The sequence below is a fragment of the Argiope bruennichi genome, chromosome 1 (assembly GCF_947563725.1).
Source record: "Argiope bruennichi chromosome 1, qqArgBrue1.1, whole genome shotgun sequence".
NCBI classification, from domain to species: Eukaryota; Metazoa; Arthropoda; class Arachnida; order Araneae; family Araneidae; genus Argiope; species Argiope bruennichi.
The window spans coordinates 17,374,444-17,400,614 of NC_079151.1; the positions used below are offsets into that span (position 1 = coordinate 17,374,444).

General features: G+C 30.9%; 1 protein-coding gene across 5 annotated transcripts in view; it reads right to left on the minus strand.

The window, feature by feature from the left end:
* Positions 1 to 26,171, minus strand: part of LOC129963467 (netrin receptor UNC5C-like) — a 105,447-nt gene that overhangs the window by 62,107 nt on the left and 17,169 nt on the right. For all 5 annotated transcript variants that reach the window (XM_056077903.1, XM_056077895.1, XM_056077887.1 and 2 more), the window contains exons 2-4: positions 17,299 to 17,479; positions 13,372 to 13,553; positions 146 to 430 (exon numbers count right to left, since the gene is read on the minus strand). In XM_056077903.1, the coding sequence (XP_055933878.1) occupies positions 146 to 430; positions 13,372 to 13,553; positions 17,299 to 17,479 (648 nt within the window). The remainder of the gene's footprint in view (positions 1 to 145; positions 431 to 13,371; positions 13,554 to 17,298; positions 17,480 to 26,171) is intronic.

Genomic DNA, 26,171 nt, shown 5'->3' on the forward strand with positions numbered 1-26,171 from the left:
AGAGGACACCTTCTCAACTATAATTAAGATATAGCAAAGAAGGGGTTGTCTAATTAGATAGGTAGTACGAATATCTGGCTTGAGCCGTGTCAGTGAATGTGGTAAACCAAGTTACCGAGAAATGCGAAATGAAATATGGACTTACCATAAACAGTGAGAACGGCAGTCTCACTGTATCGAGTTCCTGCCGGATTTCGAGCCATGCATGTGTAGTTGCCCATATCCGCAAGCCTGACCACGCTGATTAATAGGTTACCCTCGTTCGAGATGATGAAATTGGAGTCCTTGGCAGTGTCGATAACTTCCCCGTTCTTCAGCCACAGCACTTCGGGGGGAGGGACGCCCTCAGGAGGCAGGCACTGGAGAGAGATCTGTCCCTCGATTCCAACATGCGTGCTCAAGGGCTGGTTCTCAAAGTGTTTTTTCAGATCTGCAGAAGATATAAAAGTAAGTTATAGATGCACAGTTTTGAAGTACTTATAATTATGGCTAACTTGTGTTGGGAATTAATTGTAACATTAAAATTCACACTGTGAAATTTTCAGAGGTAATTAAGCCCGACAAGACAAACTTGTCTTGTCTTTCTTCTCATTCCATACATAGCAGTTCTTAAATGAATAAAAATATTTATGAAATGTTAAATGAATGTGACCAGTATTTGTATTTGCAATACTTGGATGAAATATGTGTGTGTGTGTGTGTGTGAAATACTATTCGTCGAAAACTTTTAAAACAATTTCAATGAGCATAGAAATATACTTCTCATTGCAGAATTCTGAATATAGGAAATATTGATATTACAAATAATCTGGTCTAATGAAAATTCAAACTAAAATTTGTATATATCTTTCTCTTTTGAAGTTTATCAACATTCTGAGACAATTAATGTCTGTAATAATAAGAAACAGAAGGTTGTTTAAATTTCAATTTTTCAGGAACTACTGTATAAAACAACATTTAAAAAAAAGAAAGAAAAGAAATTCGATACATTTAACTAAATAACTAAACTTTTGTTTGATCTTTTCACTTGTATTATTTGGATGAATTTTATAAAATGAATGATTTTTTCTCCATTCTAAAAGTTCTCGATTGTGCGTCCATTTCTGCTAAGAAAAATATGACACGAAACGGCCAATAATTATCTTTTCGACAACCCAGCATCATGGTAGGTATATGAACAGTAGTTAACTACTGTTAAAATACAACATATTTCTAACCTCTTCTCTGATATTTTATCGCTAATGATTAGTACATTGTGTACATAGTCTTAATTTGCTGTTTAAAAAAAGCCCATTTTAGGGTGGATTTTGTAGCGTTTTTTACCAATCACTGGAATGCAAGCACATGTAACAACAGTTTATTATAGCTAGTATATCTCAAAATAGTGTTCGTGTTGCTTTAAAAGACGTCAATTTCTGAAAATTGTTTTATTTTATTCAAACAAATCATTAGCTAAGTAAAATGAGACATGTGACTATTATATGGATAGTCAAACTGTGCCACGGATAGTCATGCGTTCTGAACAAAAACAAACAGGAAAAGACCCCATACATTTTAAGTTAAATAAAATTGCTTAAATATTATTCACGCTTTTGAATTCGAACATTTATCACTCTTGCTAATGATATTAATGACTAGAAATGTAATTTCAACACTCTAATCACCTAATTTTCATTACAAAAAAAAAAATGGTTTTGTCGTTACAAAGCGGAATTTACAGAAAATGAATATTCATTATTTGTAAAAGGAGACTATCTCTGAAAATGAATATTGCATAAGCGCTGTGGTAGACAAGTCTATCCGACTAATACCCGTAAGTGTGTCCATATTAATGACTTCATCTCGTGAACGACGAAGTGAACTCGAAAGTATTAAATTATTTCAGAAGCACTCATTATCACCCTTTGTTCCCTTTTCCACACTTCCTCGTATCTGTCGGAAACGCATGAATAAATGAAAACGGAAGCCTCTTCTCCATACACTGCCCGGAGAGGCTTTTCAATTTATGCTAGTGGATTATTGCTAGTTATCGCTCAGATAAGCCCCTTAACGAGGATGAATTGTTGCAGGCAAAAAAACGACCCCCACTCTGCATGAATTGTTTAGTATATTCATTCCTAGGGAAATGATACGTAAATAGGTATAAAGAGTGTGCCCCCCCCCCTTCCCCACTTTTAATTCTCTTTCTTTCCAAGCCTGTTTAGAGTACTTCGCTATAGAAAATGTTTATGTATGTTGTGTAGTTTATTGTCTAGGGTAAAGTAGTAGTTTATTGCTTAGGGCTCGTAAACATTGAATGAGCATCTTATGCAGCATATGTAAATGGACTTGAGATTAGATTTCTTAGAATGCAGTACCGAAAGAGGTTACGGTTAATAAACATATCTTTCGGAGAAATAGTCGAACAATTTTGAAAGAAGTAAAAGCAAATTTCTCTCCGAAGCAATGGCGACTGATACACACATTTTTTTAAAAAAAACTTTTATTGCAGTTCTTTGAAATGTACTCTTTTTTTTTTTTTTTTTTTTTCAATGACAACATTTTTCTCTATTGCAGTAATGACTTTTCTGAAATTCTAGTGAAGTGCGGAGTAGTTGTTCTGTTCCATAATGTATTTATGAAATGAGTTTTGAAAGATTTTGTTGAAAAAGTATTACCATTATAAGTTTGTTACTTAAACCATATCCTCCCCCTCCCCCTCTTGCGATATTTTCCAGTAGCTCCTCCCCCCTTTCGTATGTTGGAAACATTTATGATCACATTATTACTAGAAAAATTTCCATGCGAAATAAAAAAAAAAAATTAATCCTTTGCAATTGCATGTTGAGTCACCAATCTGAATTATGGTTTTTTTTTTTCACATTCATTATTATAAAGTACTAAAAATGATAAGATTAATTTTTATAAATTAAATTAAATCAATATTTTTTCAAAATAATTTCAGAATTAAACATACAAATTATAATTTTAGAATTCTAGCATTTCTAACATTTAGAATTTTAGCATTCTAAACACTAAAATGAGTTCTTACATTCGCGCGTGCTTAATAATGCATCATATTACTTTTTTGAGTATAAGCGAGTATAAAAATAAAGCATTAAATAACCTACCTATAAAAAAGTATTTAGAAAAACAGTATATTAATATTGGAAATTCCAGCGAACACCACTATTTTACATATGTTCACATCACCGTTTTTAATGTCTGTAAGCCATAATTCGTTGTGGTTTAGAGAAAAAGGCGAAAAGTGAAGATTATTATTGCTTACGAATTATAACCAGGCAGTGACAATGATTTGTGATCACTTTGATTATCTATTATTATATTTTCTATCTCTATCTCTCATTATCTATTATTTCTATTTCTGTACTAGCAGTTATTTCGATAAATGCCCAAACATATCCCCAAATAAAATTCCGCAAATTTGAGAAATGTTAGAATGTTTTGTTTTCCTTTATAAAAAAGATGAAACAAATAGCAATAAATGAATGAGAAAGTGCATTTTTTCCTTTTCTATCAAAGATTTAAAAACGTTCTCCGTCTGTACAAATGAAAGAAATCATGAAAATACTAAAACTGAATATAATTTTTAAATTAGAATTGAATACTTTTACAAAAAAGCGCGATACTTTTCACACACAGTTCAACATAGCTATTTGCATAAATAACTTATTACACTGGAAAATATAATGTCGACATCTGAGGAGATGATTTTTATGCATAAAATATAAATATACATTGTATAAAGAATGAATAGTTTACGCAAAAGACTGCATGCATAAAAAAAATTACATATACCATACATACAACGAAAATGTGGAATTCAAACACATAAGAGGGTGCTTTTCATGCATAAAATATAAATACACATTTAGAACAAATGAAAAATAAAAGGGAGAGAAAAAAAAAGGCGCGTTTACGCATTTTCAAAATATTAGCTTGAATATATATGTATATAATTTTCTAAAGAACACATTTCCCAGCAAATTAAGTACGTTTATTTTCTCTCTTGCATCTCTGCATAATTCAATATTGGAAGCTGCTCCGGTTTAAGAGCCGAAACAATCACAATGAAAACAAGCCTGCTTCCACAAAATGGATTTAAGCTATGGTTACAAATCTCAGGAAATGTTCTCCAAATTCATTAAAAAAAGAACAAACAACCTAATCCCAAACGATAATAATTCTCAGGTAGCAGGGAGTAACAAAACGCTCCGTTTAGAACCCTTGGCGAACTGCACAAAGCGATCGTTCGAAAAACATTCCGGTGTCATTAATTCGCAGAGGAGGAAGTATCAGTCGTCCATTTTTCGCCTTCGTTTACATAATCATTATCATAAAATAAATATTAAGTGTCTCGGGGGAGATGAGAAAATAGAAATAAATTAAGTTCTATCTTTTTCTAAGTCGATACACCTTCGAATACGCAGGGAAATAAATGTACGATTAGGGCCAGTCGATAAGATTTCCATTAATGAATCAGAATTCAAATTACTGTTTTGGAATCTTGACAGGAATTTAGATGCTTCTGAACGGGGCAATTTGGAAATCTTTGAGATTATTTGAAGTATGTTATCGATTTTTTTTTTCTTTCTTTCTGCTTTAAAAAAATATTAAAAGAGAAGGGGGGTTAGCATAAAAATGGATGCTTACAAGAAATGAATGCAATAATGTAATCAATTTTTTAGAATAAAGAATAATGATTGATTTTTTTTTCTTCTTATTTATTTACTTTTGAGTTTGGTGTTGCAGTAATGACTATTTTGATACGGAAAACCTAAATTTAATTAATGAAAAATGAAGCTTATAAATCATTTTTTCTTTGTTTGTCATGGAACTATCAATTTAGAATCACTAAAATGCATTTCCTATTATTCTGCATTCTTAAAATGTGAAAAACTATATCTATTTTTGGAAGAAAAAAAAGAAAGAAAAAAATATACATCAAGAAGTTGGATCCTTATTTTGCATTTCTTATTAACACGCCATTCCCCAATTAGGATAAAACAATGCATAATTAGAATCATGAATCACATGAATTAGGTTATGAATTTAATTGTTTGGCTGCGCTCTTAATCAGCATTAATTAGAAACTAATAGATCGATATTCGCTATACTAATGAACTGCTTGCTTTAAATGAATTAACAACTAGAGGTTTCCCTTTCAGTGAAACACAAATGAGAGCCAGTTTTCTATGAATGTTTATCCACGTAGAAAAAGTTCTCCTTTATTTATTATGTCAGACTTTGCTGTTACATTATTTAACAAAAATATCACTGTTCCCTTTCATCAACTATCTTTGCCTTTTGGATTTCATTAGGTATAAGTCATAACACTGATTCTCCAACCCGCCTCACAAGCACACGGATAAAAAAAAAAAAAAAAACTGAATGACCGGACCGCCGCTACAGTAACATCGGAAGGTAGTGTGGTTTTGTCCTAAGGGCCATCACCGGCCAGGGTACAACCCTTCCCTAAGGAAGTACGTCCCATCATCGATGGGAGGAGCCAGACCTCCACCTTTTCGTGTACCCTCCAGGGTGGCGAGAACCAACTACCATGCCGAAAGCTTCTTATCTAGGGGGGGAGGAGATGAAGCCTTTGTAGCTCAGTAGTCAGCGCGTCACTCTCTTAATCCTCACAATTGATTTCATTAGATACGCTAGATCAACCATTATAATTAATACTCTGAATTCGTTTTTCTTAACTGCATTTAATTTCGATTATTATATCTGATGTGAATTTCTCAATGGAAACTGTCTTTCCATAATAATTTTATTTAGAATAACTAATTGATCCTGTAATATATACATCGTTGTAAAAACGAATAAATGGAGTTAATCTGATGTCACATTCAAATGAGCTGCTCTTGTTATTTAAAACCCAAATAAGCGTTATCTTGCATCTTAAGTCAGATGCTCTTTCCAACAAGAGACACCAGGAAATAAAAAATAAACTCTCAAAAATGTGATAGGAATTAACATCATTTCTGTAATACAGAAAATTATACAGAACATTCTATTGTTTTTGAATAAATAAATCAATACAAACGAGAATAAAAAATTAAAAAAAACTTGGAAAAAGTAAACTAATAAAAACAACTTAGTTTTTTTTTAAATGAAGGAAAGGAAATTTATAGAACTTCAGTTAATGAAATCCAAAGTAGATAATTGAAATTAAATTAGGGATTTAGAAACTATTTGGTTCTCTTGAAAACGACGGACTTTGAAAAGTTTTGAAGGTTGGGTATATTTTTATTGCATTATTTCAATGCTTAATCGAATTAAACAAGCCATCGTTTTTTCAAGAAATCTGTATAAAAAAGTTTCTTCTCCAAACTATGCTGTCATTCAAAGTGGAAACAGAAGGTTTTTATTCTTCTAGAAATTCAAGTAGTTACGTAAAAACTTTCAGTGATTATTTTTACTTTTTTGCATTTGGTGTGTTTTTTGGACGAGGAAAAATTTTTCTGTTAGTGCATACGAGGTAAATAAACAAACAGGTAGCATTCTTGATTACTTTTTAAATGGAAAAAAAGATCTAATTGGAAAATAACGAGTAAAACGAACTGAAAAAAAAATTCGTCGAGAGAAGACATTTCTTCTATTTCTTGTAAAAAAGTTCAAAAATATTTTTTTATATCTATGATAAAAAAATAATTTAGCGATCATTAATTTTTGTACAGAATATTGCTACAACTGTAATAAATTTATTTTAAGTCCACTAAAAAGAAGAAAACTGACAAATATTAATCTTAACTGGATTTTTTCAGTTTTGTTATATTAACGTCAATTTTAAAAGCAACACTTGGGCTGTTTTGGGACAGACCTCGTAATTTTGGCATCCGCCCTCTCCAAGCTTCCACACCACACCAGCGAGAGGACGTTTGGCCCCGCTGGATTTACCATGCACCAGACCCGCTTACATGACGGTTCTTCGGTGGAATCGGGTCTCGAGCCTGAAGACCTCCGGTACCGAAAGCGAGACTTTACCAACAGGGCACGGCGGCCCCAATGACAATTGGAAACCGTAGTAAAATTTTTATTATGTGTTTTAGTCTGCTATCTTGCTGAAGAGCTGTTTTAAATACAAAAATGAAAAGTCAACATTACAAGTGCTTGGACTTCAAAGATCATTCGGAATCTATTGCAACAGTCTCAAGCTCATTGTATATGTTGGAAATAATGAATAAGCACCATGATTTGTTCAAATTCTATAATTATACCATTATAACAAATTTTTATAAATGAATACATTTTTATTTAACTCAAAAAGCCTTTAGTGATATTTTTAAATGTTACACAAATAACTAGTATAAAAATAATTTATTCTATTTAATTTTTAGATTGGCATCTTGCTTCAAAACTATGTAATATAATCCTTCAACAACTATTAAGCACATAGTGAAAGAAGAAACATTTGAACAACCACCATTTTGTAGGCCTTCAAACTGAATATAAGGCGATTGAACTTAAGGAAATATATTTACGTGTCCTACCTTATGTATTTAGACGACAAACAGAATTCATATTAGAACAGTAGTTCTTCAATTAGCAATCCTTTTTTTTTTTAAAAAAATACTATTATTAAACATTTAATGGTGGTATAAACAATTTTGGTGATGTACCACCGATTCCAAAAAATGGAAAACATTAAATAATGAGATCAAGAATAATTTTTTTCACTCTTCATGTCGATAATCAAATAATAAATAATGACCTTAAATTGCATTATTTTTACTAAACAAGACAGAAAATTCAAATAATTTTACTCATAAATTGCAACTGAAAAATTAAACAAAGCACTCTCCTTTTTCAAGTACGCAAAAACTGTTATGTGGGCTTAGCATTCAACGTTGATTAATCAAAAATTAATCCAGCACCTTACACCTACTTGACTTCCACTCTTAATTGTTAACTTTAATATATTAATAAAAATTCCAAAAAATTTTCAAGCATTAAAGTATGACCAGAAAAAAAAATGTTTAATTTTTTTTTCACACTCTTAAAATGAATGCTCACAACACCTAGATGAATAAAAATAAAAATTGGACTCGAACAAGAAGAAGGAAAGAAAAAAATTACTATGAATAGGCATGAGTTCGTTATCTAGGCTGCATTTTAATTACAGACTCTTTTATGAAGTTCTTTTTTTTAATAAAATGCAACAAAAATTCAATAATCTTCAACGTTAGCTTATGAAAATGTTTTTATTACTCTCAAGATTAAGAATGTTTCTTTTTAAAGCTTTTAAGATTTCATAATGAGATTTCTCTCATCAGGGCAGGTTTGAAAATTTGTGTGGAAAAATTTTGGGGGAAAAGTGATTTAATAAATGTTTTAGGAAGCACAAGTTTAAAGGGGAAAAAATTTCAAACTCAGCAACCAGGCTTTGCCTCCAGAAAGGATTAAAATTTGAGGATAATCTTAAGAAATGTTTGGGAAAAAAATCTCAATTCCTTTCTTTATTTCAGTCTATAATAATTATTTTTTTAGATAATTAATATAATAATTAACAAAATATAATAATATAATAATTAACAAAATATTGGCTTTTGTTTAAAAATTATTAGACAAGAAATTGTTCAACTTACATAAACTAAAATACAAGACGTACAATAAAAATCTTCATTGTTATTTTTAAAAAGAAAATAGCATTAATTGAGCATTTAAAATAAATGAACAAAATGTATCCAATATTTAAATCAAAAAGGTATATTCCAACTTCTTAAAATGAAAAAAAAATAAAATCTTTTCTTTTCGAAAAATATATCATACAAACTATTGTTTGTTTACAATCAAGCTTCTGGGGAAGTTTATCAAATAGTAATGAATGATAGTTGTGTTACAACTCATTTAGCTTTTGGCGAAATACTTTATTGCATACAAAATAAATATTGGTGTGATTACATGATGCGATTAATAAAAACAATTCACTAAAAAATATGTTCATTTTCATTTAAAGTGCACCACTGTATAGTTTCTTTATGAAAATAAATGAATAATACATTTCTTTAATCTACAATAATTAAGAGAAAATTATATAAGGGATTTAATCTTAAATCTAATCCAACTCAGTTTCCCGTACATCGTTCTTCATTTTCAGCCTTTTTTCATTACAGAAAATAAAAATATATTCAAATGATGAAATTATTAGAGAGGATTACTATAATATTTTAACTAAACTTTAAAATTACCGTACAATCTCAAAAAAAAAATTATTATGAAAAATCAGAACAATCACTGATTTTCTTCCAATGAACATCAATAGCATTATTAATTTTCAGAGAAGAGATATCGTTAACATAATAAAAGAGAATGAATCAGTTGGTAATATTTAATAATTAATAGTTGCTAGCTTATGTTTAAAATATCAGAAAGCATTGAAACAATACTTTAAAGCTACTATCTTTTATTTAAAAAGAAATAGAGGAACTCGGATACTTTCAACTCCTTCGTTGACATGCCTGCCTTATGTATGGAATTGCAGAAATATTGATATTTAAATCTGTAATTATAATAACATTGCGATTAATTCAAAAGATAAAAATCCGCTAGGGGAAGTAAATGTATCGAAAGTACCTTACAGGGATTGTATTAACAATAAATGCCCTAAATCTATTTACCTTCTAATCAAGACGCTAGATTCATAGATTAAGCAGTTAGAAGGCAAGACAGTATTAAAGGAAAGATTTTAAAATTATTTTTAAACACTTTAACGCAATCTGTCTTAATTTTTTATTTTTAAAAAGGATTTCTGTAATTGATTTTTTACTACCCTATTTATATGTCAGTGGTTTTAAATTTCGTATACTCATGAACTGTGGAATATACAATATACCATTTTAAAATTTTCACAACTTAATTATTCAATTAAAAATCAATTCAATCAGATTTTGATTCCGTAGCAGAAGCACTATCTAAAAGTAAATCTAAGAGATAAAAAATGAAAATAAAAAAGAATTTCTGTTTCTTGTGCTAACAAAAATGTGTTTTAAAAATTGATTTTTAAAACTGCTACTTATTTTTAAAAGATCACGGAAGCAGCACCATTATGCAAAAAATAGCATAAATCTTTCTTTTTTAATGCTTCAGACTCTTGATATCAAAATATTCCTGAAAAGTTATTCGTTCAATGATAACGAATGCAAATGAAAAAAACATTAAATTGTAACTAAATGCAGATAAACACACCTTTTTGTTTTAATATGCAATGAGCATGAGCTGTAGGAGCTTTGAAAATATTTTTTTAATATCATCTTTAATTCAAAACTTAATTTTTTTTTAAAAATCATTGGCACCCATGTGATTAAAACATTCAGTAGGATGAATCCTCTTACGCTAAGAATGCAAATGACAGCAGACATAATTGTCACTTATTTCACTTCTCTTCCCACCTCGTTTGAACAAATTATTCCTCCTCGTCCGAACTCGGAAGTTCGGAGGCTTAATTGAAATACCATCTCGTTCGGGCAGTAATTAAGCGGCAAAGAGTGGAAGTCGTTTTTAATTTATTCATGAGCGTTTTCCTCCCAAGTCTTTGTGGTGGACCGCAACAAATTTCATATTATTATTATTACATGCCTCTGAACAAGAGCCTTTTTAATGGTTCAGAGGTCACATAACAGACTGATTGAGAGGAACACAGAGGAAAGCTGTGTTCAGTCAGTTTCCCCGATGGCTTTCTATATCACCTTTAAGATTTGATTGAATTTTTTCGCCGATTTTACGAAACTTCTCTGAAAAGCGAGTGCCTGACTTTTTTTTTATGTATTTAATATCATTTTATTATTATTTTGCAACATGTTTAATATTTTGAATTCTGAGTTATAAAAATATATATATTATCAGTCCGCTTGTATATCATTCAGCTAAAATCAAAGCTACAGCTAAATATCTTTATTTTCATTATTCCTGGTAAATTTTCTACTGTTTCATGAATTTTTCATTTGCTCTATTTCATTAGAAATCGCAGCATCTACTAAAAGAATCCTCTTTTTTTTTCTTTTCTTTTTTTTTTCAAACTTTTTTAGCATTTTCCACTCGTGACCCTCTTTTCATAGGGAGACATTTTTCTTATAATGCCTCTTTGTTAATGTACCTCTTTTGTACCTCTTAATGTACCTCTTTTGCGTTTCTTATTACAAGTTTATCTATTAATCTTTGAAAATTATTTTCTTGATTTGAGAGACGAAAAATGCCTCTTTAACTCTCTCTCTCTCTTTCATCGATAAATGTTTCTCACATTAAAATTGTTTCCTTCTAAAAAACAGAGTAGCGCAAAAACTTGAAATCGAAAATTGATTGCTAATAAATTAGGCATTATTAAAGAAACTAAAATTCTATTGATCGAAATATAGGATAATTCAAAACACCTGCACTAATTATAAATGGCAATTATTTCCTTATAGATTATGAACAGAAGAAAAAAAAATGTAAGCACAAAACAGAAAGAAGTTTGAAGTCCTATTCCCATTTGTTATAATTCCTCAGTGTGATTTCACGTGGGTAGCTTCTACACAGTAGTACATTCTACATCAAACACTGTTAAAGAATAATTTGATACGCTTTCGATAACCACGGTAATTTATACCAATTAAAAATTATTTTTTATATTATATCTTAGCATCTTCTTTAAAACAGTGAAGAAACAATAGGAGTTTGCACAGGAACAATGGTGAAAGGAAGAACGCGGATGTTGTTATGTGGCATAGGATAGTCACAATGAGAAATTATTACATAAATGAACAACATTTAAAAGTTACTTCTACATTGTATTCATCCTTTTTTCTGCTTATTTTGTTTCCAAGTTGTTATAATCATCTCTATTTGTAATGGATACAATTGTTTTGAAAGATACTGATAGAAAAATGTTACAGCATACATAGCATTTTTTTTCAAAAAAATTCAAACTTTATTTGAATAAAAAAAATCTACTATTCAATAATTAATCATTAACTAAACTTCATTAATTTGTGAGACAAATGATGGTTTCATCTTTATAAAAACCTGTGAAGCCGTAACGAAATTGCTTCAAAGTATTTTCTAACAACCGATATAACTCACACAACGATCTCAAAAAACCGTCATTTAAGAATAATGTTTTATTTTTCAGTTTCAGTAGAAGGAGAAGCACTGGATCTCAACTACCGCATTAATTGAAAGCAGAAAAAAGTTAATTAAACGAAATTAAAAACAGAACAAAGCACGAATACAATGATAATTAATTTTAGGGATAAGAGACATATAAGAAGAAATTAGATATCCCTAACCATAAAGAAAGAAGAACAAAAAAATTCTTCATATCGTTTTCTTCGTCTTGAGCTTCTTTTCTTAGTTGGATTTTTATTCCATTGAATGATATATGATATGAAAATTTTTTCACAAGGTCAAAACGTCTCCTCGAGTCGGAATAATTCTCGTTTAGTCATTTTTTTTTTCATTCCAGTTTGCGTTTGGGTATGAGAAAGAATTTTGTTGAATGGACAATTTTTTCCATCAACTATGCAAATGAAAATCGCTTAAGAATGAACTAATTATATCCGCAATTATAGAACTTCGCATTAATTTTTCTCCTGGTAACATCCCACAATGAAAAAAAAAATGTATTGACAATTAAGGGTTTTAATGTGAGTTTATAGATTCGCATTCTTATGAGCTTATAATTATTTGCTATTTTCAATAAACATAACAATGCTCCTAATACAGCATTTCCAAACCCATACCATAATATTGTTACCGCAAAGTAATATTTCTTCTTTGCGCAGTAGGATCCTAATAGTAATGGCTTCTCAACAGATACTCTGGCATTGGGCACCCAGTCCTGGAGATCATTTGCTCACGAATTTAGTACAAAATTAAAGGATCTCGAATATTCAAGAATCTTGACTAGCTCTTCATTAGGATTCGAGTTCCAACGTGCGTTCTAGAAACTTTTTTGTCTTGTCTTGGAAGCTATAAAAGGCCAAGATACAGAGCTGAAGACAGTCGATCAACAGTAATCAGTTGAGCTAAGCTCAAGCGAGTAGTTTTGCAAAGTCTCTTCAGCGAGTACTCTCTGTACTTTTTGTGCTGTTAGGATTGTTTATTACCTATTTGCTACTTGTATACTGCCATTTGCTGCAAATGCTGCTTTTATATACGTTTCGTCTGTGTTCTGCTACTGTGTGTTCGTGTTCCCATATCATAAAGCGTCCTTTTCTGTAACCAGTTTATTGCATTTGTCACTATATACCCACTGGAGAGATTCTGGATTTTTCCGTAATAATATCCTTTCTATTTCATGAATACGGATTAATCAATATAAGGTCTGCTTTCCAAAATTAAGAAAAGAAAACAACTCCTCTCAGAAAAATGAATTACAGAACTCACATGCAATCTTGACGAGGGCCCTTCTGCTCTTCGTTGTGCCACTGGAGGACCATGCGACACAACTGCAACCGTACCCGTCCAGCCCAAAGAACTCTTCGACCTCCTTGCGGTTTACATCTACGCTCACTTCCAGATGCCGCACCCCCGTTTGAGGGTCCACGAACTCTTGCTGACTGTGATGCCTGCAACAAAAAAGTAAACTAAGTATATATGTATATAAAGTTAACGTAGGTGGAACATAAATAAATTTTAATAAAACTAATTGCAGTGGTCATTTTTATTAATTAGGACCAGATTAAGCCTTCTAGGAGTCGTTAGGGAATACGAATCTGGAGGTCCCTTTTCCCTCCCAAATTTTCTAAACGAAGTATTTTTTTTAATGATGCTAATTAAATTTTTATGTCAGTTATTTTAACTTGTAAATTTTCACACAATGAACAGTAATTGCAGATCACTTTCTAAAATATATCATGTATAAAAAATACATATACCTGAAATTTTAAATAAATAACAAAAAAAAAAAATACTATTAATAACTTTAAAAAATTTTCTTACTACAATCTAAATAATATTTAATAGCAGGATCAGATTTTTTTTTCAATTATAAAACACCACATTTTATTAAAATTAAAGATAACATAATATAAAACTTTCAAATGATAATTAATTAGAAATATTGCTAGAATAACGTTCCAAAATTAGTTTTAAAAAATTCTTGATATTAATTTAAATAAATTCGATTGCACGATCTTTATAATTAATCATAACATAAAATTAAATAATTTTCAAAATACATAAAAAAAAAATCTGGAAGATTCTGTGCCCCTAGGTATTTGCCTATTTGATAAATCAGCTCTCTTATTGATGTGAAATTTATTTAAGTTTCTAATTCCGACTTGATTTTGCTACGTATTAGTGATTTAGTTTTATTTCCATATATTTAGGCAAACTATAGTATTTAATAATACAGTAGCAAATATTTTATGTCGATGAACATGTTTGTATGATACCTATTATAATAACGTACATTACATTGACCTAGTATGCATTCATCCGTTAGAACTATTTGTAAAATCTTTCCTAGAAAGAAACCAACAGAGCAGGGTGGTATATTACAAATCCATAACAATGTTTAACCGACGACGTCTAAATCTAAACCACCACTGACTAACTATAATTATGCAGAGCTTTCTCTTAAAAACGACTTCATACACAACGTTTACATGATTACAACATTATTAACCTATTATTCTATTAAAATATATAATTGAATAGAAATTATGATATTCAGCGTAATCTAAGCACAGGCTCCGATTTGATGCCTTTTTCGTTTAAAAAACGCGAAATTTCGGAAACATAAAAGTTTTTGAATACCACAAAATTCTAAGAACTATCCTCCTGGTGACTCAATTCTTTAGCACTTTCTTCGAGCGTACTAGTTCAAAGGGTTTTGTAGAACTTGAAAATTATTGAATAGGCGTTAATTGAAGGTTTGGATACACGAAACCAGACGGGGTGGACTCCATAGCTCCATTTTGCTGCCGGCAGACAGTAGACAAAGGAAACCACAACTTCCACCATTCATTCAGCCAATCATCAAGATATCTAGTCTCTTTTTGAGATTGTACAGCAAGAAAATGTAATTCAAAATGAAAGGCACAATATACATAATACAAAACTGGAGGGGTTAAAAAATTATTTTCTAATGCCTCTTCACTTAAAAACATATTGATATATTGAAATTTTTCATACTGCAGTGCACGAAAAATGCAGGGTTTCTTTTCTTTTCTTTCTCTCTCTTTTTTAACTATTTACTTTTCTATACCAAACTAAACTTTTCGGACTTAGAGAAATCTGAAATGAGGAAACTCATTCAAAACTCGAGTTTGAGATTTGGATCGAGTTTAGTGTGAGATTTGGATATTTTTAACTATTATTATAATTTCTCTCTCTCTCTCTCTCTTTCTTTTTTTTTTTTAACTTACGCATAAACAAAAATATAGAGGAAGTATTGTAACCGTCAAAAAATTCGAACTCGATATTTTAACGAATCTTTACGTTTCAGGCCAACGTATTTTTGATATATGATCCTTACAGACAATTTGAATATTTCTATCAAATTTTGCATCTATTCAGATTCCGACCGGCCGAATACAAAGTGCCACGATAACTATCAATCAAAAAGAGCTAGAAGGATGAAATTTGGTGCAAAGATTTAACATCTAAAGGTAGATCAGTATCAGATTTTGAATCAACGCAGTTAAAAGAGTTAGGGGTCTATTTGTCTATATGTTTACATGCATGCCCTCGCAATGGCTAAAATAAATGAAATTTCGTATGTGATTTTGTGACTACAGTTGAAAACATGTGCCAAATTTTGGTTTCACTCGGTCTGAAAATAAGATGCCTAAAATACATAAAGTGCACATTCAATGTTCTGTTCTGGTGCTTGTGTATCAAATGCATCCTGGCGATGGATCGACAAAAATATCGCCAAAGATGGTATGGTAATAGGTTCTTTCGTAACTATTGTTCGCCAATGGCTTGGTGTTAATAACATACAGGTACATTTATTAGAGAGTATACGGTTCAGTTTCAAATAGAAACTACTCTTGTAATTTTTTTTTAACCTTTGGTCAAAACTGATCACAAAATAATTAAACGTAAAAAAGAGAAGAAAAAATCTTGCTTAGAACTACTTAAATTGTGAATTCCGCCTCCACAATAAATAAACTTTGGTATCTCGAAATTTCCCAAGGAGTCTTTTTTCTTTTTCAAAATTTGTATCAAAATCCAGAGTCCCTATAATGAAACGGTGAGCTTTTCAGAAGCTGTTTCTTGAATCGAAATGTGGAGGGAGAATCACTTGGAGACCGAGTTTTCACGAGAGACATGGTTCCGTCAGTACTTCAACCCCCAAATGAAAAACCCACTCTTGTAAATGTTTTAATACTTTTCGCTTTTTCAGGGGGTAATTCGTATACTTGTTTGGAGGATTGCATTTAAATCAATGCTGTTAAGTTTTCGAAAAAACAGTGAATGATAACCGGAAAAAGAAAAGCAGTTAAGACCAAACACTCATTTTAGCTAAACTGTGTTGGAAATGGAAAATCTGTTTTCTTTCAAAACCAAACTAAATCAAATGGTTTCAGTTACCTTATATCAAATAGCCAAATATTAATATTAACATGATTCAGGTTAAATATTCATGTAATATGATGCCTAGCTCTGTTTTCTGAAAGTTGTAGATTGAATCTATATTTCAATATTTAAATTAAGAATTTAGAACATTTTATTAATTTTTTTCAAAAAATTGTTTTTTTACTGAATTTCTTCATTTAGTTGTCATCAATTTATACTTGATATATCCAACTTTTGGGACGCAGAAAAAAATTATTTTTAATAATGCAATATTAATAAAAACAATAATATCTGTATCATTTGTCAAGATATTGCTCTTCTGTTTGCCTTGGGGTCCATAAACGATAAGGAAACTTACTTTCCAAATATATCCTCAGTTCCTTGAATGGTTAGTCAATGATCAACAAGGAAATTATATCTTGATGATCAGATAATAACTTCTGAATTTATTTCTAATACATTTAAGGGTAATTTATATATCTGAACATAATTTAATTTTGAGCGTTAACTGAGTGATATTCTGATTAAAATTTTACATAAAAAAACAAAAGTCTTTTTAAATTGACGGATATGTTTCTTGAGTCTTAAGACGCTTAAATTTATTACGGACACATAAATATATCATATATAATTAAGTCAGTAACCAGTGATGCAATCACCTGTTGCTTTCTATGTACTATCAATATAAATTATCAGTAGTTTTCTATGCACGATTTCTATAAATTCAACTCAGCTTGTTATAGGCTCTAATTTATATAATAACTTTTAAAATTGGTCATTACTGACCTGTGATGTACAGCCTTGTCGTTGCAGATGAAATACAACTGTAAAGCATTCCTCACTTTACAAGAAAGCGTGGCTGGACGACTCCTCAGGACGTACGTATCTCGGGGTTCTTCCAGGAAGACAGGATGCCCGGATGTATCTCCGTCGTCCGTCGGAAAAGGATCCGGTAGCAAACCACCATCTAAAAATAAAGGAGCCACTTATTAATACACTGTATTTTTTTTATCTGAAAAACGTTTATAATCATTTGGGCCATAAGGAAGAATTTTTAATGCATATTCGGCATAGACAAGAAATTTCTTACACACTTTTATTTAACTTCAGGTGTGTAAAGACAAAATACATAACTTTTTTTTTTTCAGTTCCTCATATCCAAGAATTTTGAAATTTTTACATTTTTAATGACAATATACTTTTTTGATATTTTCTGGCTAATATTTATTAGTTAATAGATCAACATAGCTACATTTTGATTCCACTCAAATGGGGCCAAATGGTAAGGAATTTGGAAAAAAAAATCAATTTCAAGATTTTATAATATCTAAAAAACTATAAATAAAAATAAGAAAATATTTATTAAAAGAAATATTTTTAGTACGCTAATAAAAGTGGATACTTAAAAAAAGTTTTCATTAATTTTATTACAAATTTTAATATTTAACGAAGAATTTTAAGGATCACAAATAAAAAGGAAAATTGATTGAATGACACGTAATATTTAATTTAAATCACTCTACACACATGGTTCAAAATCGTTCTGAATTGCAATTAAATGACATTTTTCTGTTTTCTAAAATACTGGGATTTTTTCCCCCTTTCTTTTTAATGAAAAAAAATTGTGTAAGTTAATGTAATAAATAATGAAAAATGTGCTTCAAATCTCTCACATTTTCTTTTTAATGCTTATTAACAGCTATTATCTGAAATAAATATTTTTTTTATTTCAAAACTAATCCTTTCTTTTATTTCTTTCATTCAAATTATTTTGAACAAAATAAAGTATTAATTCATAATTTACCAACGCAATTCCTTTCCCTAAGGTGTTTTGATGAAACTAAAAAAATAATAATAATAAATAAAATCGATTGCAGAACAATTTTCTGTGTGTGTATGTGTTGTAATTTTTGTTCTTTAAACCGCACGCTTGATGCAGCATAAACAAAATTCTTTTAATAATTCAGTTTACTTTAACAAATAAATTTCAAATAATTGCACTTCTATAATAAACTGAATTTACTGCATCACGGTTTTCATTAACGACTCTTTGTTTTGGTGTCATTTACAGATTTGTTTCCCACTTTCAAGAACTGTTTCTTTTTCGGACTACTGCAATTTATTATTTGATTCATTTCCGTTTTCGAATTAAATTATTAGAAAGGTGATACCCGTCTTCTCCTCTCTCCCAATATTTACATAAAATTGCAGAATTTCCGAAGTGTCAAGTGTTTTTATTTTCAGAGTTTCACACACAAGTGTTGCGTGCTTCATACTACAATATAAAAAAAACCGGCAGTCGTGTAATAGTTTTAGCTTTTTTAGTTGTAGTTATATTAACATACCGTTTTAAAGCAACACTAAGGCTATTTTGGAACGGACCTCGTAATTTTGATCCGCGGTCATACGACAAGGACGACACCTGAGTTGGCGCCCCCCTCTCTACACCACACCAGCGGGAGGACGTTTGGCCCTAACAGAATTAACGTGCCACAGACCCCCTCACATGACGGTTCTTCGGTAGAATCCGGTCCCAAACCTGAAAGCCTCCCCCACGAGCCGAGACCTTACCATCGTTGGCCCCCACGGATTTAAATGTAAATGTATCGATAAATGTACTTTTTTATATAGCGAGTTAATGTGGTGTCGATCACCGAAGATTTTACTGTAAATAATATTCCTATAGCCGACACCTTACCACCAAACCACTATGGCCCTATAATAGTTTAATAATTTCACGGCAAGAGGAAATAGTAGTTACGAAATATCAATCTTTGGCGATTAATTAGCGGCTTGAGATTAATACACAAGTACAGGAAAATCGGATACGTATTTTGGACGTCTTTTTCCGAACTGATTGGAACTAAAATTCGACACAGAACTGCAGTTGCATTCGCAAGATCATCAAATGACCAAATTTCATTCTTTTAAGTCACTGCGTTTTTGAATTATTATATTCACATACATGTAAAAAGAAAGACCGACATATAACAAATGCTTCAATCGATTTAGATGACGAAAATTTGATAAAAATTCACATTTTGGATGTGAAAATTATGAACTAAATTTCATTTTCGTAAATTGTTGGGCTTTAGAACTATCACGTTAATATGCATGTAAATTTCCAGATTATCAGGTGGTTAACGGATTTCGTTCCAAATTCGACACCATTCTACAATTTAAATGCGTAACATACAAAATTTTATCGCTTTGATTGTTTATATTCTCTGCTTATCGTGTTCACTTGTCATTAGACAGTCGGTCAGATAGACTTATTCTAAGCAAAATTTGAAAGAAATTTACTAATTGTGGATTACATTCATATGCCAGATTTTATCCATTTAGCTGAAGGTAAATTTGAGTCATTACATTCACAGACAGACAAATTTCAAAAAATGTGTTTTTTAGATTGAGGAAGGTCTGAAACATGGGCAGAAATCGAAAACTAGAATTCGAATTTTTTTGGCGATTACAATACTTTCTCCCTTTGTTTTGTTCATGCAAAAGAAAGAAAAAAACAAACGAGATTCTATCGATCAAAATTATTAACTAACACTGCACGTTTTAAGAAAAGTTGTTTGATACATAAACACGAAAATAAAGAAAAGCAAACTTATAAATCTGCCACTCTTAAATACTGTACTTAAAAATAACTCTTTGCAAAGAGAAGATATCAGACCGAATTTGTATTCTTCGTGCTCTTTTTTTTTAAAAAAAAATCCTTCAAACCTCAAGCTTTCCGAACTCATCACCGGGATTTCTGGGGGAAAAAACTTCGCAAATCCCTACTTTAAAATCCGATACGTGCAGTGAAATAAAACGAAAAGTAAGGGGGAAAGTAGGAAAAGTTCCTTTTTTCTCCTTTCTCTGCATTCCGTAGCGAAAGAGAAGCTAACTTTTGAAAGAAAGAAAAAGAAGAAAAAAAATCAGGCAATGAAAATTTCGACACTGCACATACCGCATCGATCAAAATGGCCGGAAAAGCCGATTTCGCGCGTTCTTACGCATCCAAAAATATATATGAATGTGCCAATAGATGGTGGTTGAAGAAAGGGGTGGAGGGGGATGAGAGAGCATCCCTCCCGTCTCTGCATCTTTTCCTTTAAACTCAAAATTGAAAATGGCGTGTGAGGTAAGAAAGTATTCCTTCAGAGCGTTTGTCTCCTTTTTCTCCTTCAGAATCGAGGGAAAAGAATTTAAATAAAATTCACAGGAGCATTTTCTGGATGCACCCAAAATAAACTCTGCAGAGTGGATTTCATTACCTGCAGATATGCCCTGAAATAAGGCGGACGTATTTTGAGATATAAAACTTATTCATTGGAAAAAGGATGTTTACAAGGTCCGAGTACTTTCCTGAAGTATGGTGAAATAGAATTTTATTTCATAGGAAAAGAAATGCGTGCTTTGTTTTTGTTTTTTTGTTAGTATTTTAGTTGTGCCATGTTTTTAATGGTATAGGCCGGAAAGAAATATGTCTTATTATTTTATTTGTATTTTAGTTATAATCTTGACGAATAAGTTTAAGAAAATAAATAAATTCATTTCATATTTTTTAATTACAATCACGACTGCATAAAAATTATAATCTGCAACAACCTATATATGCTCAGAAAAGTAAATTATGCACTAGTAAATAATAAATAGCAAACACAATCTGAACATATTTCGAAGTCATTGATTTATCAACGGGAGTTAGTTTTAAACGACTACAATCTACACAAAAATTTGGAACAAAAATTACATTCATATTTCTGTTGTTTAATTTCGACTGCAAAATCTGTTGGAATATATTGGGGTCTCCAATAAGAGAATGTCGAATTTGTTCTAAATTTCACTCATCTTGTTCGTGAGTCTTTGAAATCCTAAATCTTCGATAGATTAACGTCTTCATGTTGGTGAAAAATCCTAAATTTTTGAGAGATTAACGTCCTCACGTTGGTGCAAAATCTTTAAAATTCTAAAGATTAACGTATTCGTGTTCGTGCAGAATCCTAAATCTTCCAACAGATTAATGTCTTCACGTTGGTACAGAATCTTAAAATCTTCGAGAGATTAACGTCTTCACGTCGGTGCAGAATCCTAAATCTTTTAGCGATTAACGTCCTCACTTTGGTACAAAATCCTAAATCTTCGAGGGATTAAGGTCCTCACGCTAGTGCAGAATGAAGTTTTCTGGACAGGACACTCTGAGGAGGAGTTATTCGAATTATTTGATCAGGGTTCACATGGATAATATCTGCCCAACAGGGGCTGACTGATTTCAAAATGATACACGAAATATATATATAAAAAAAAATCTTGTATTTGTTTATGAGTTGGAAAACTTCAATAGAATTTAATAGTTTTGCAGTACAGATATGAATGACCAATAAACCTTCCCTAAATTGAGGACTAGAATGACATAGTGACATTGATACAATTATTAGGTATCACAACTTTGTATGCAGTTGGACATTCAGCTGCTATCTTATAAAAAATGCGACACAAGAAGTTAAGAGATTTTATTCGTAGTAGAGCTTATGAAAACAGTAGGTGCATGTACATTTTTTTATTATTTTACGCATAAAATTTAAATAAGAAAGTTAAAGAAAGGTGATGGAATCTTTCAGGTAATAAATTAAAATAAAAGGGGATTTAACAAAATTTATTTTCTCTTCCATTTACAGCGCACATTTGTTTTCCAGATCCAAGTCTTTCGGTGAACTACTTTTAACTCAACATCAATGAAAATTGCTCAAAAACATTTGAGAATGGAAGCAGACTGAAAATAACCCTAGGTTTTCTCAGATCTACCGAGGGAACGTAAGTTAACGAAAGAACACAACAAACTGAATTTCGCGTGATGATTTACACCGGCAAATTCCATCATTTCGCACGCTATCTTTGTGTGGAAGTAAAACTTCCGGCGGAGAGAGGAGCTTGAGAACGTTCTTTCTTCTCCCTCACTTAGCACATCTCATCCATTACTCCTCCGCGCGGAGAGAACCCTCCTTTTTAGACCCAGCTTCTTGATTTTAACAACTCGATTATAATAATAAGCAGCTGGCAGACATCCCCAGAGTAGACGAGAGGAATTTATGGCCAAAACCAGCAGCGGGACGTTTATACGGCCATTATGTATTTATGGAACCGGTTTAAATCGGATCGCCGTCTTGTTTACGTGGCACTAATACACTTATTTGCATAATTGCCTTCATTTCGACTCTGGTTGTAAATGCCAGGCAACATTATCAACTATTAGATGAATTGTAAGTCCCGTAACCGACGTAGGTTCCTTGCCTTTTTTTCTTATTTGATTATATTTTGATGATAATTATTACATTTTTTTCCCTCGGTCGGAATAGGAGTTGGCTTTATTTAATTGGCAATTTGTTAACAAATGTTCCTCATAAAAACAGTAAGTTATTTTGTTCTTATGATAGGTATTATCTTCCCACATTTTTTTTAATCTGATCTCTTAAGGAGAGGTAAAAGAAGTTCATTTCTTCTTGAAATTACGTATTTCAAATACAACGAAAATCAATATCGAACATAAAAGACTAAGAAGATAAGAGACTACACAAGTGGATCTTTTTAAAAAGAATTTTTAAGAACTCGTTTTGATCAATGTAATAAAATGTACGAAATGGGTTTTTCTTTTCAAAAATCTGGAATTCAAAGAGAAAAATTGTAAAAAGTGAAAGCATTGAAGGGGATACTGTATGAAAATTAAGTCGTAAATATTAATTAAAAAATAAAATGCAAGGTACCCACTAATTTTGGCTCTTGTTGTTAATTCCCAAAAGTGTTAGACTGGCATACATTTTTCTACCTAGAAATATTCTAAACAACATTAAAAAGTTATTTGAATCAATGGATACACTGTTGAAGAAATTAAGAAGTATAAAGAAGTTAAATTTTATATAGCCTCTTTCCCATCCGAATTTATTACTCCATTTAGCAAAATTTTCATAACACGCAAAAACAATTTAAACAATAAAAGTCTCATTCTACTTGCGGTTGAAACATACCGAGTTATGAAGCTTTAAGCCTAGTTATTTAAAGTATTTAAGTTTTGTACGATTTTATTTTCACTCTAAATTCAATTAAAAACATACGATTTCTCGACTTTACTAATATAAAAGAGTGTTTTTAAAAACGCTTATTCTTATTATTTTTTTCATAGAAGTATCAAAATTAGATTCGTAATTATTAGATTAGAAATTCTAATTTTTTTTAAGTGTAAATTTCTCGAGATTGCTTAAACATGTTTGAACAGCAATGGAGAAATATACAAAGTTCCCGAGAGATACAATTTAGCAGGGCATTTAGCCAGTTCACGAGCGACATCTTGTATACGTAATCCAATCGATTCCACGGAGTCTTCCTTTACACAACAACTCGCACAAATGACGTCACGGAAAATAACTGAGAGTAGATCTTCGGAACTTTGTCGACCGAACGACGGAGCTGGGATGGGAGGGGGGCAAAAGAGAAATAAGGCAATGGGAGAGGGGATAGAAATCGAATTTCAGAACAGCTGATCCTGTTGTCAAAAGTAAAAGAAATTCTCCAGTTGCGTTTGTCCTGTTTGTTTGCGTCAATTTTTCCAGTCCATGTTTTCCTTCGGTTTTTTTTTATTTATTTATTTACTTTTTTTTTTTTTTTTCAAGAATAAACTATTGACTTCTCTTTTTCTGTAGGAAAGCAAATGTTTTCCCTAAAGAAGGAAATTTGTCAATGTTTGTTTGAAATTCTGACAGAGCTCTGAGACCGACTTTGTTTTGGTTACACATAAGCACAAAAATTCTTTGTTTCCCTTCCGCCATAATTCACGGGAATAGTTCGAGAACAAAACAAAAAAAAGGATCGCTTTTTTTTTTCCCCGTTTTTATCCCGTGAAGGAAACGGAGAAAATGTTTACGAAAGTTCCGAAGTTTTTATTGATTTGTCGTTGTGCCTCTCCGAAAACTAGAAAATTCTATTTTTCAAAAGAAAAACTATACAATTTAGATCCAGAAATGTAAGTGATACCGCCTGTTATTTAAGTTCTATTTTATTACGGATTTCAGTTTCTTGAATTATATCTTGTCTATCATATAAACGTAATTAAACCGAATTCAGATGACTTCCTTTCTGATTGTGTTTCATATTATAATGCTATCAAGAAAATAGCATTTCCTTCTCAATTGCTATGTAGATAATCATTATATAAACAGAAAATATTTCAAGAAATGCGCATAACATAAAGATATTAACATATCTATTTGATCAGTAATTCGATAAGTAAATGCTAAATAATTCCTAAAAAGCTGTCTTGACATAACAATACAGGATTTTAAAATGCAGATGTATATGCAAGAAAAATAAATATTGGAACATTTGAAATAAAAATTAAACATTTCCATTTTTATTCAATTACATTCTTCTAAAGAGATTACAGCAGAGATTTTAAGGCAGCCTTAGTATTGGAGGTTCATGGATTATGGCACTGAAACCAGAGAAGAAACTATGGTGAAATGTCAACACATTTTGGGCCAATTTTTATTTTTCACTTCTCCCTACTCCCCACTTCATTTTATTATTTTTATTTTGGCCTTAAATCGCACAAAAATATACACAAACAAAGCTTTCATGTTACCCTCAAAGATTCATTCCATTTATATCTGCAGCCCATTTATTTCTATCCAGGGTTGCACGACTATGTGACACACAAATCCACCTGAAATTTAGTATGTCCGTAATTGTTAAATCTAAGCTCTAATGCTAACGCGCTAATAAGGCGTGGAAACTTGGAGAGTAGAATTATTTCTCATATGACAAATCTTATTAAATGGCACCTCTTTCAAATTAAGATGTACTCGTTAAAGGGAGGAAACTATAAGTGAATCTAATACATTATGTTAAACAACGAAACATTTTCACATTTTATTTCAAGTTTACCATAACGAAAATAATTAAATATTTTATGGCACTGGATATTTACAATGTGCCTTATTATAAAATTTATTTCAGTATTGATACAGATCAAATAAAAACCATTATTATAAATGTTTTTGAATGAATTATATGTAATAGATTTTCAAATATTTATTGTTTTTGAGAATTTTAATAACCTTCATAATAATAACCTTCTTCCTAACCATAATAACCTTCTTCTCAGAGAAATACCTGAATTTCATAATTTAGTATTTAATATTCATATTTAATGATTTATTTCATTCATTTTTATATTTAATAATTTCACAATAAACTTTTTCACAAAAAATACTACTAATGAATCTTTCAATCTTTTCTTTAAACTTAGTTCTGAATCTTTAAGTAGTAATCTGTACGTTAGTAATCTATGGGAAGCTGTTTATTGGAAATTTTCAGTCATTTAGTGGAAGCGATCCGTCTCTTGATAAAAGAATTTACCACAGTAAGATTTTCATTTGAAAATTTAATCCCATTCATCATTCTATATAATCAAATAGAAGAATAAAAAAATTAAATAATAATAAACAAACAAAAATGGAATAAAAATAGTTTTTCAGCAAATTTTGATGGTTTATTAAAATTATACCCTCACCAGTTATTACTATCGAATATTAAAGCATCTAAAAAAATGTATGACAGTATCCGAGATATCAAAAAGCTACGATGAAATCAACCATGGAGGACATAGTCCACAATTT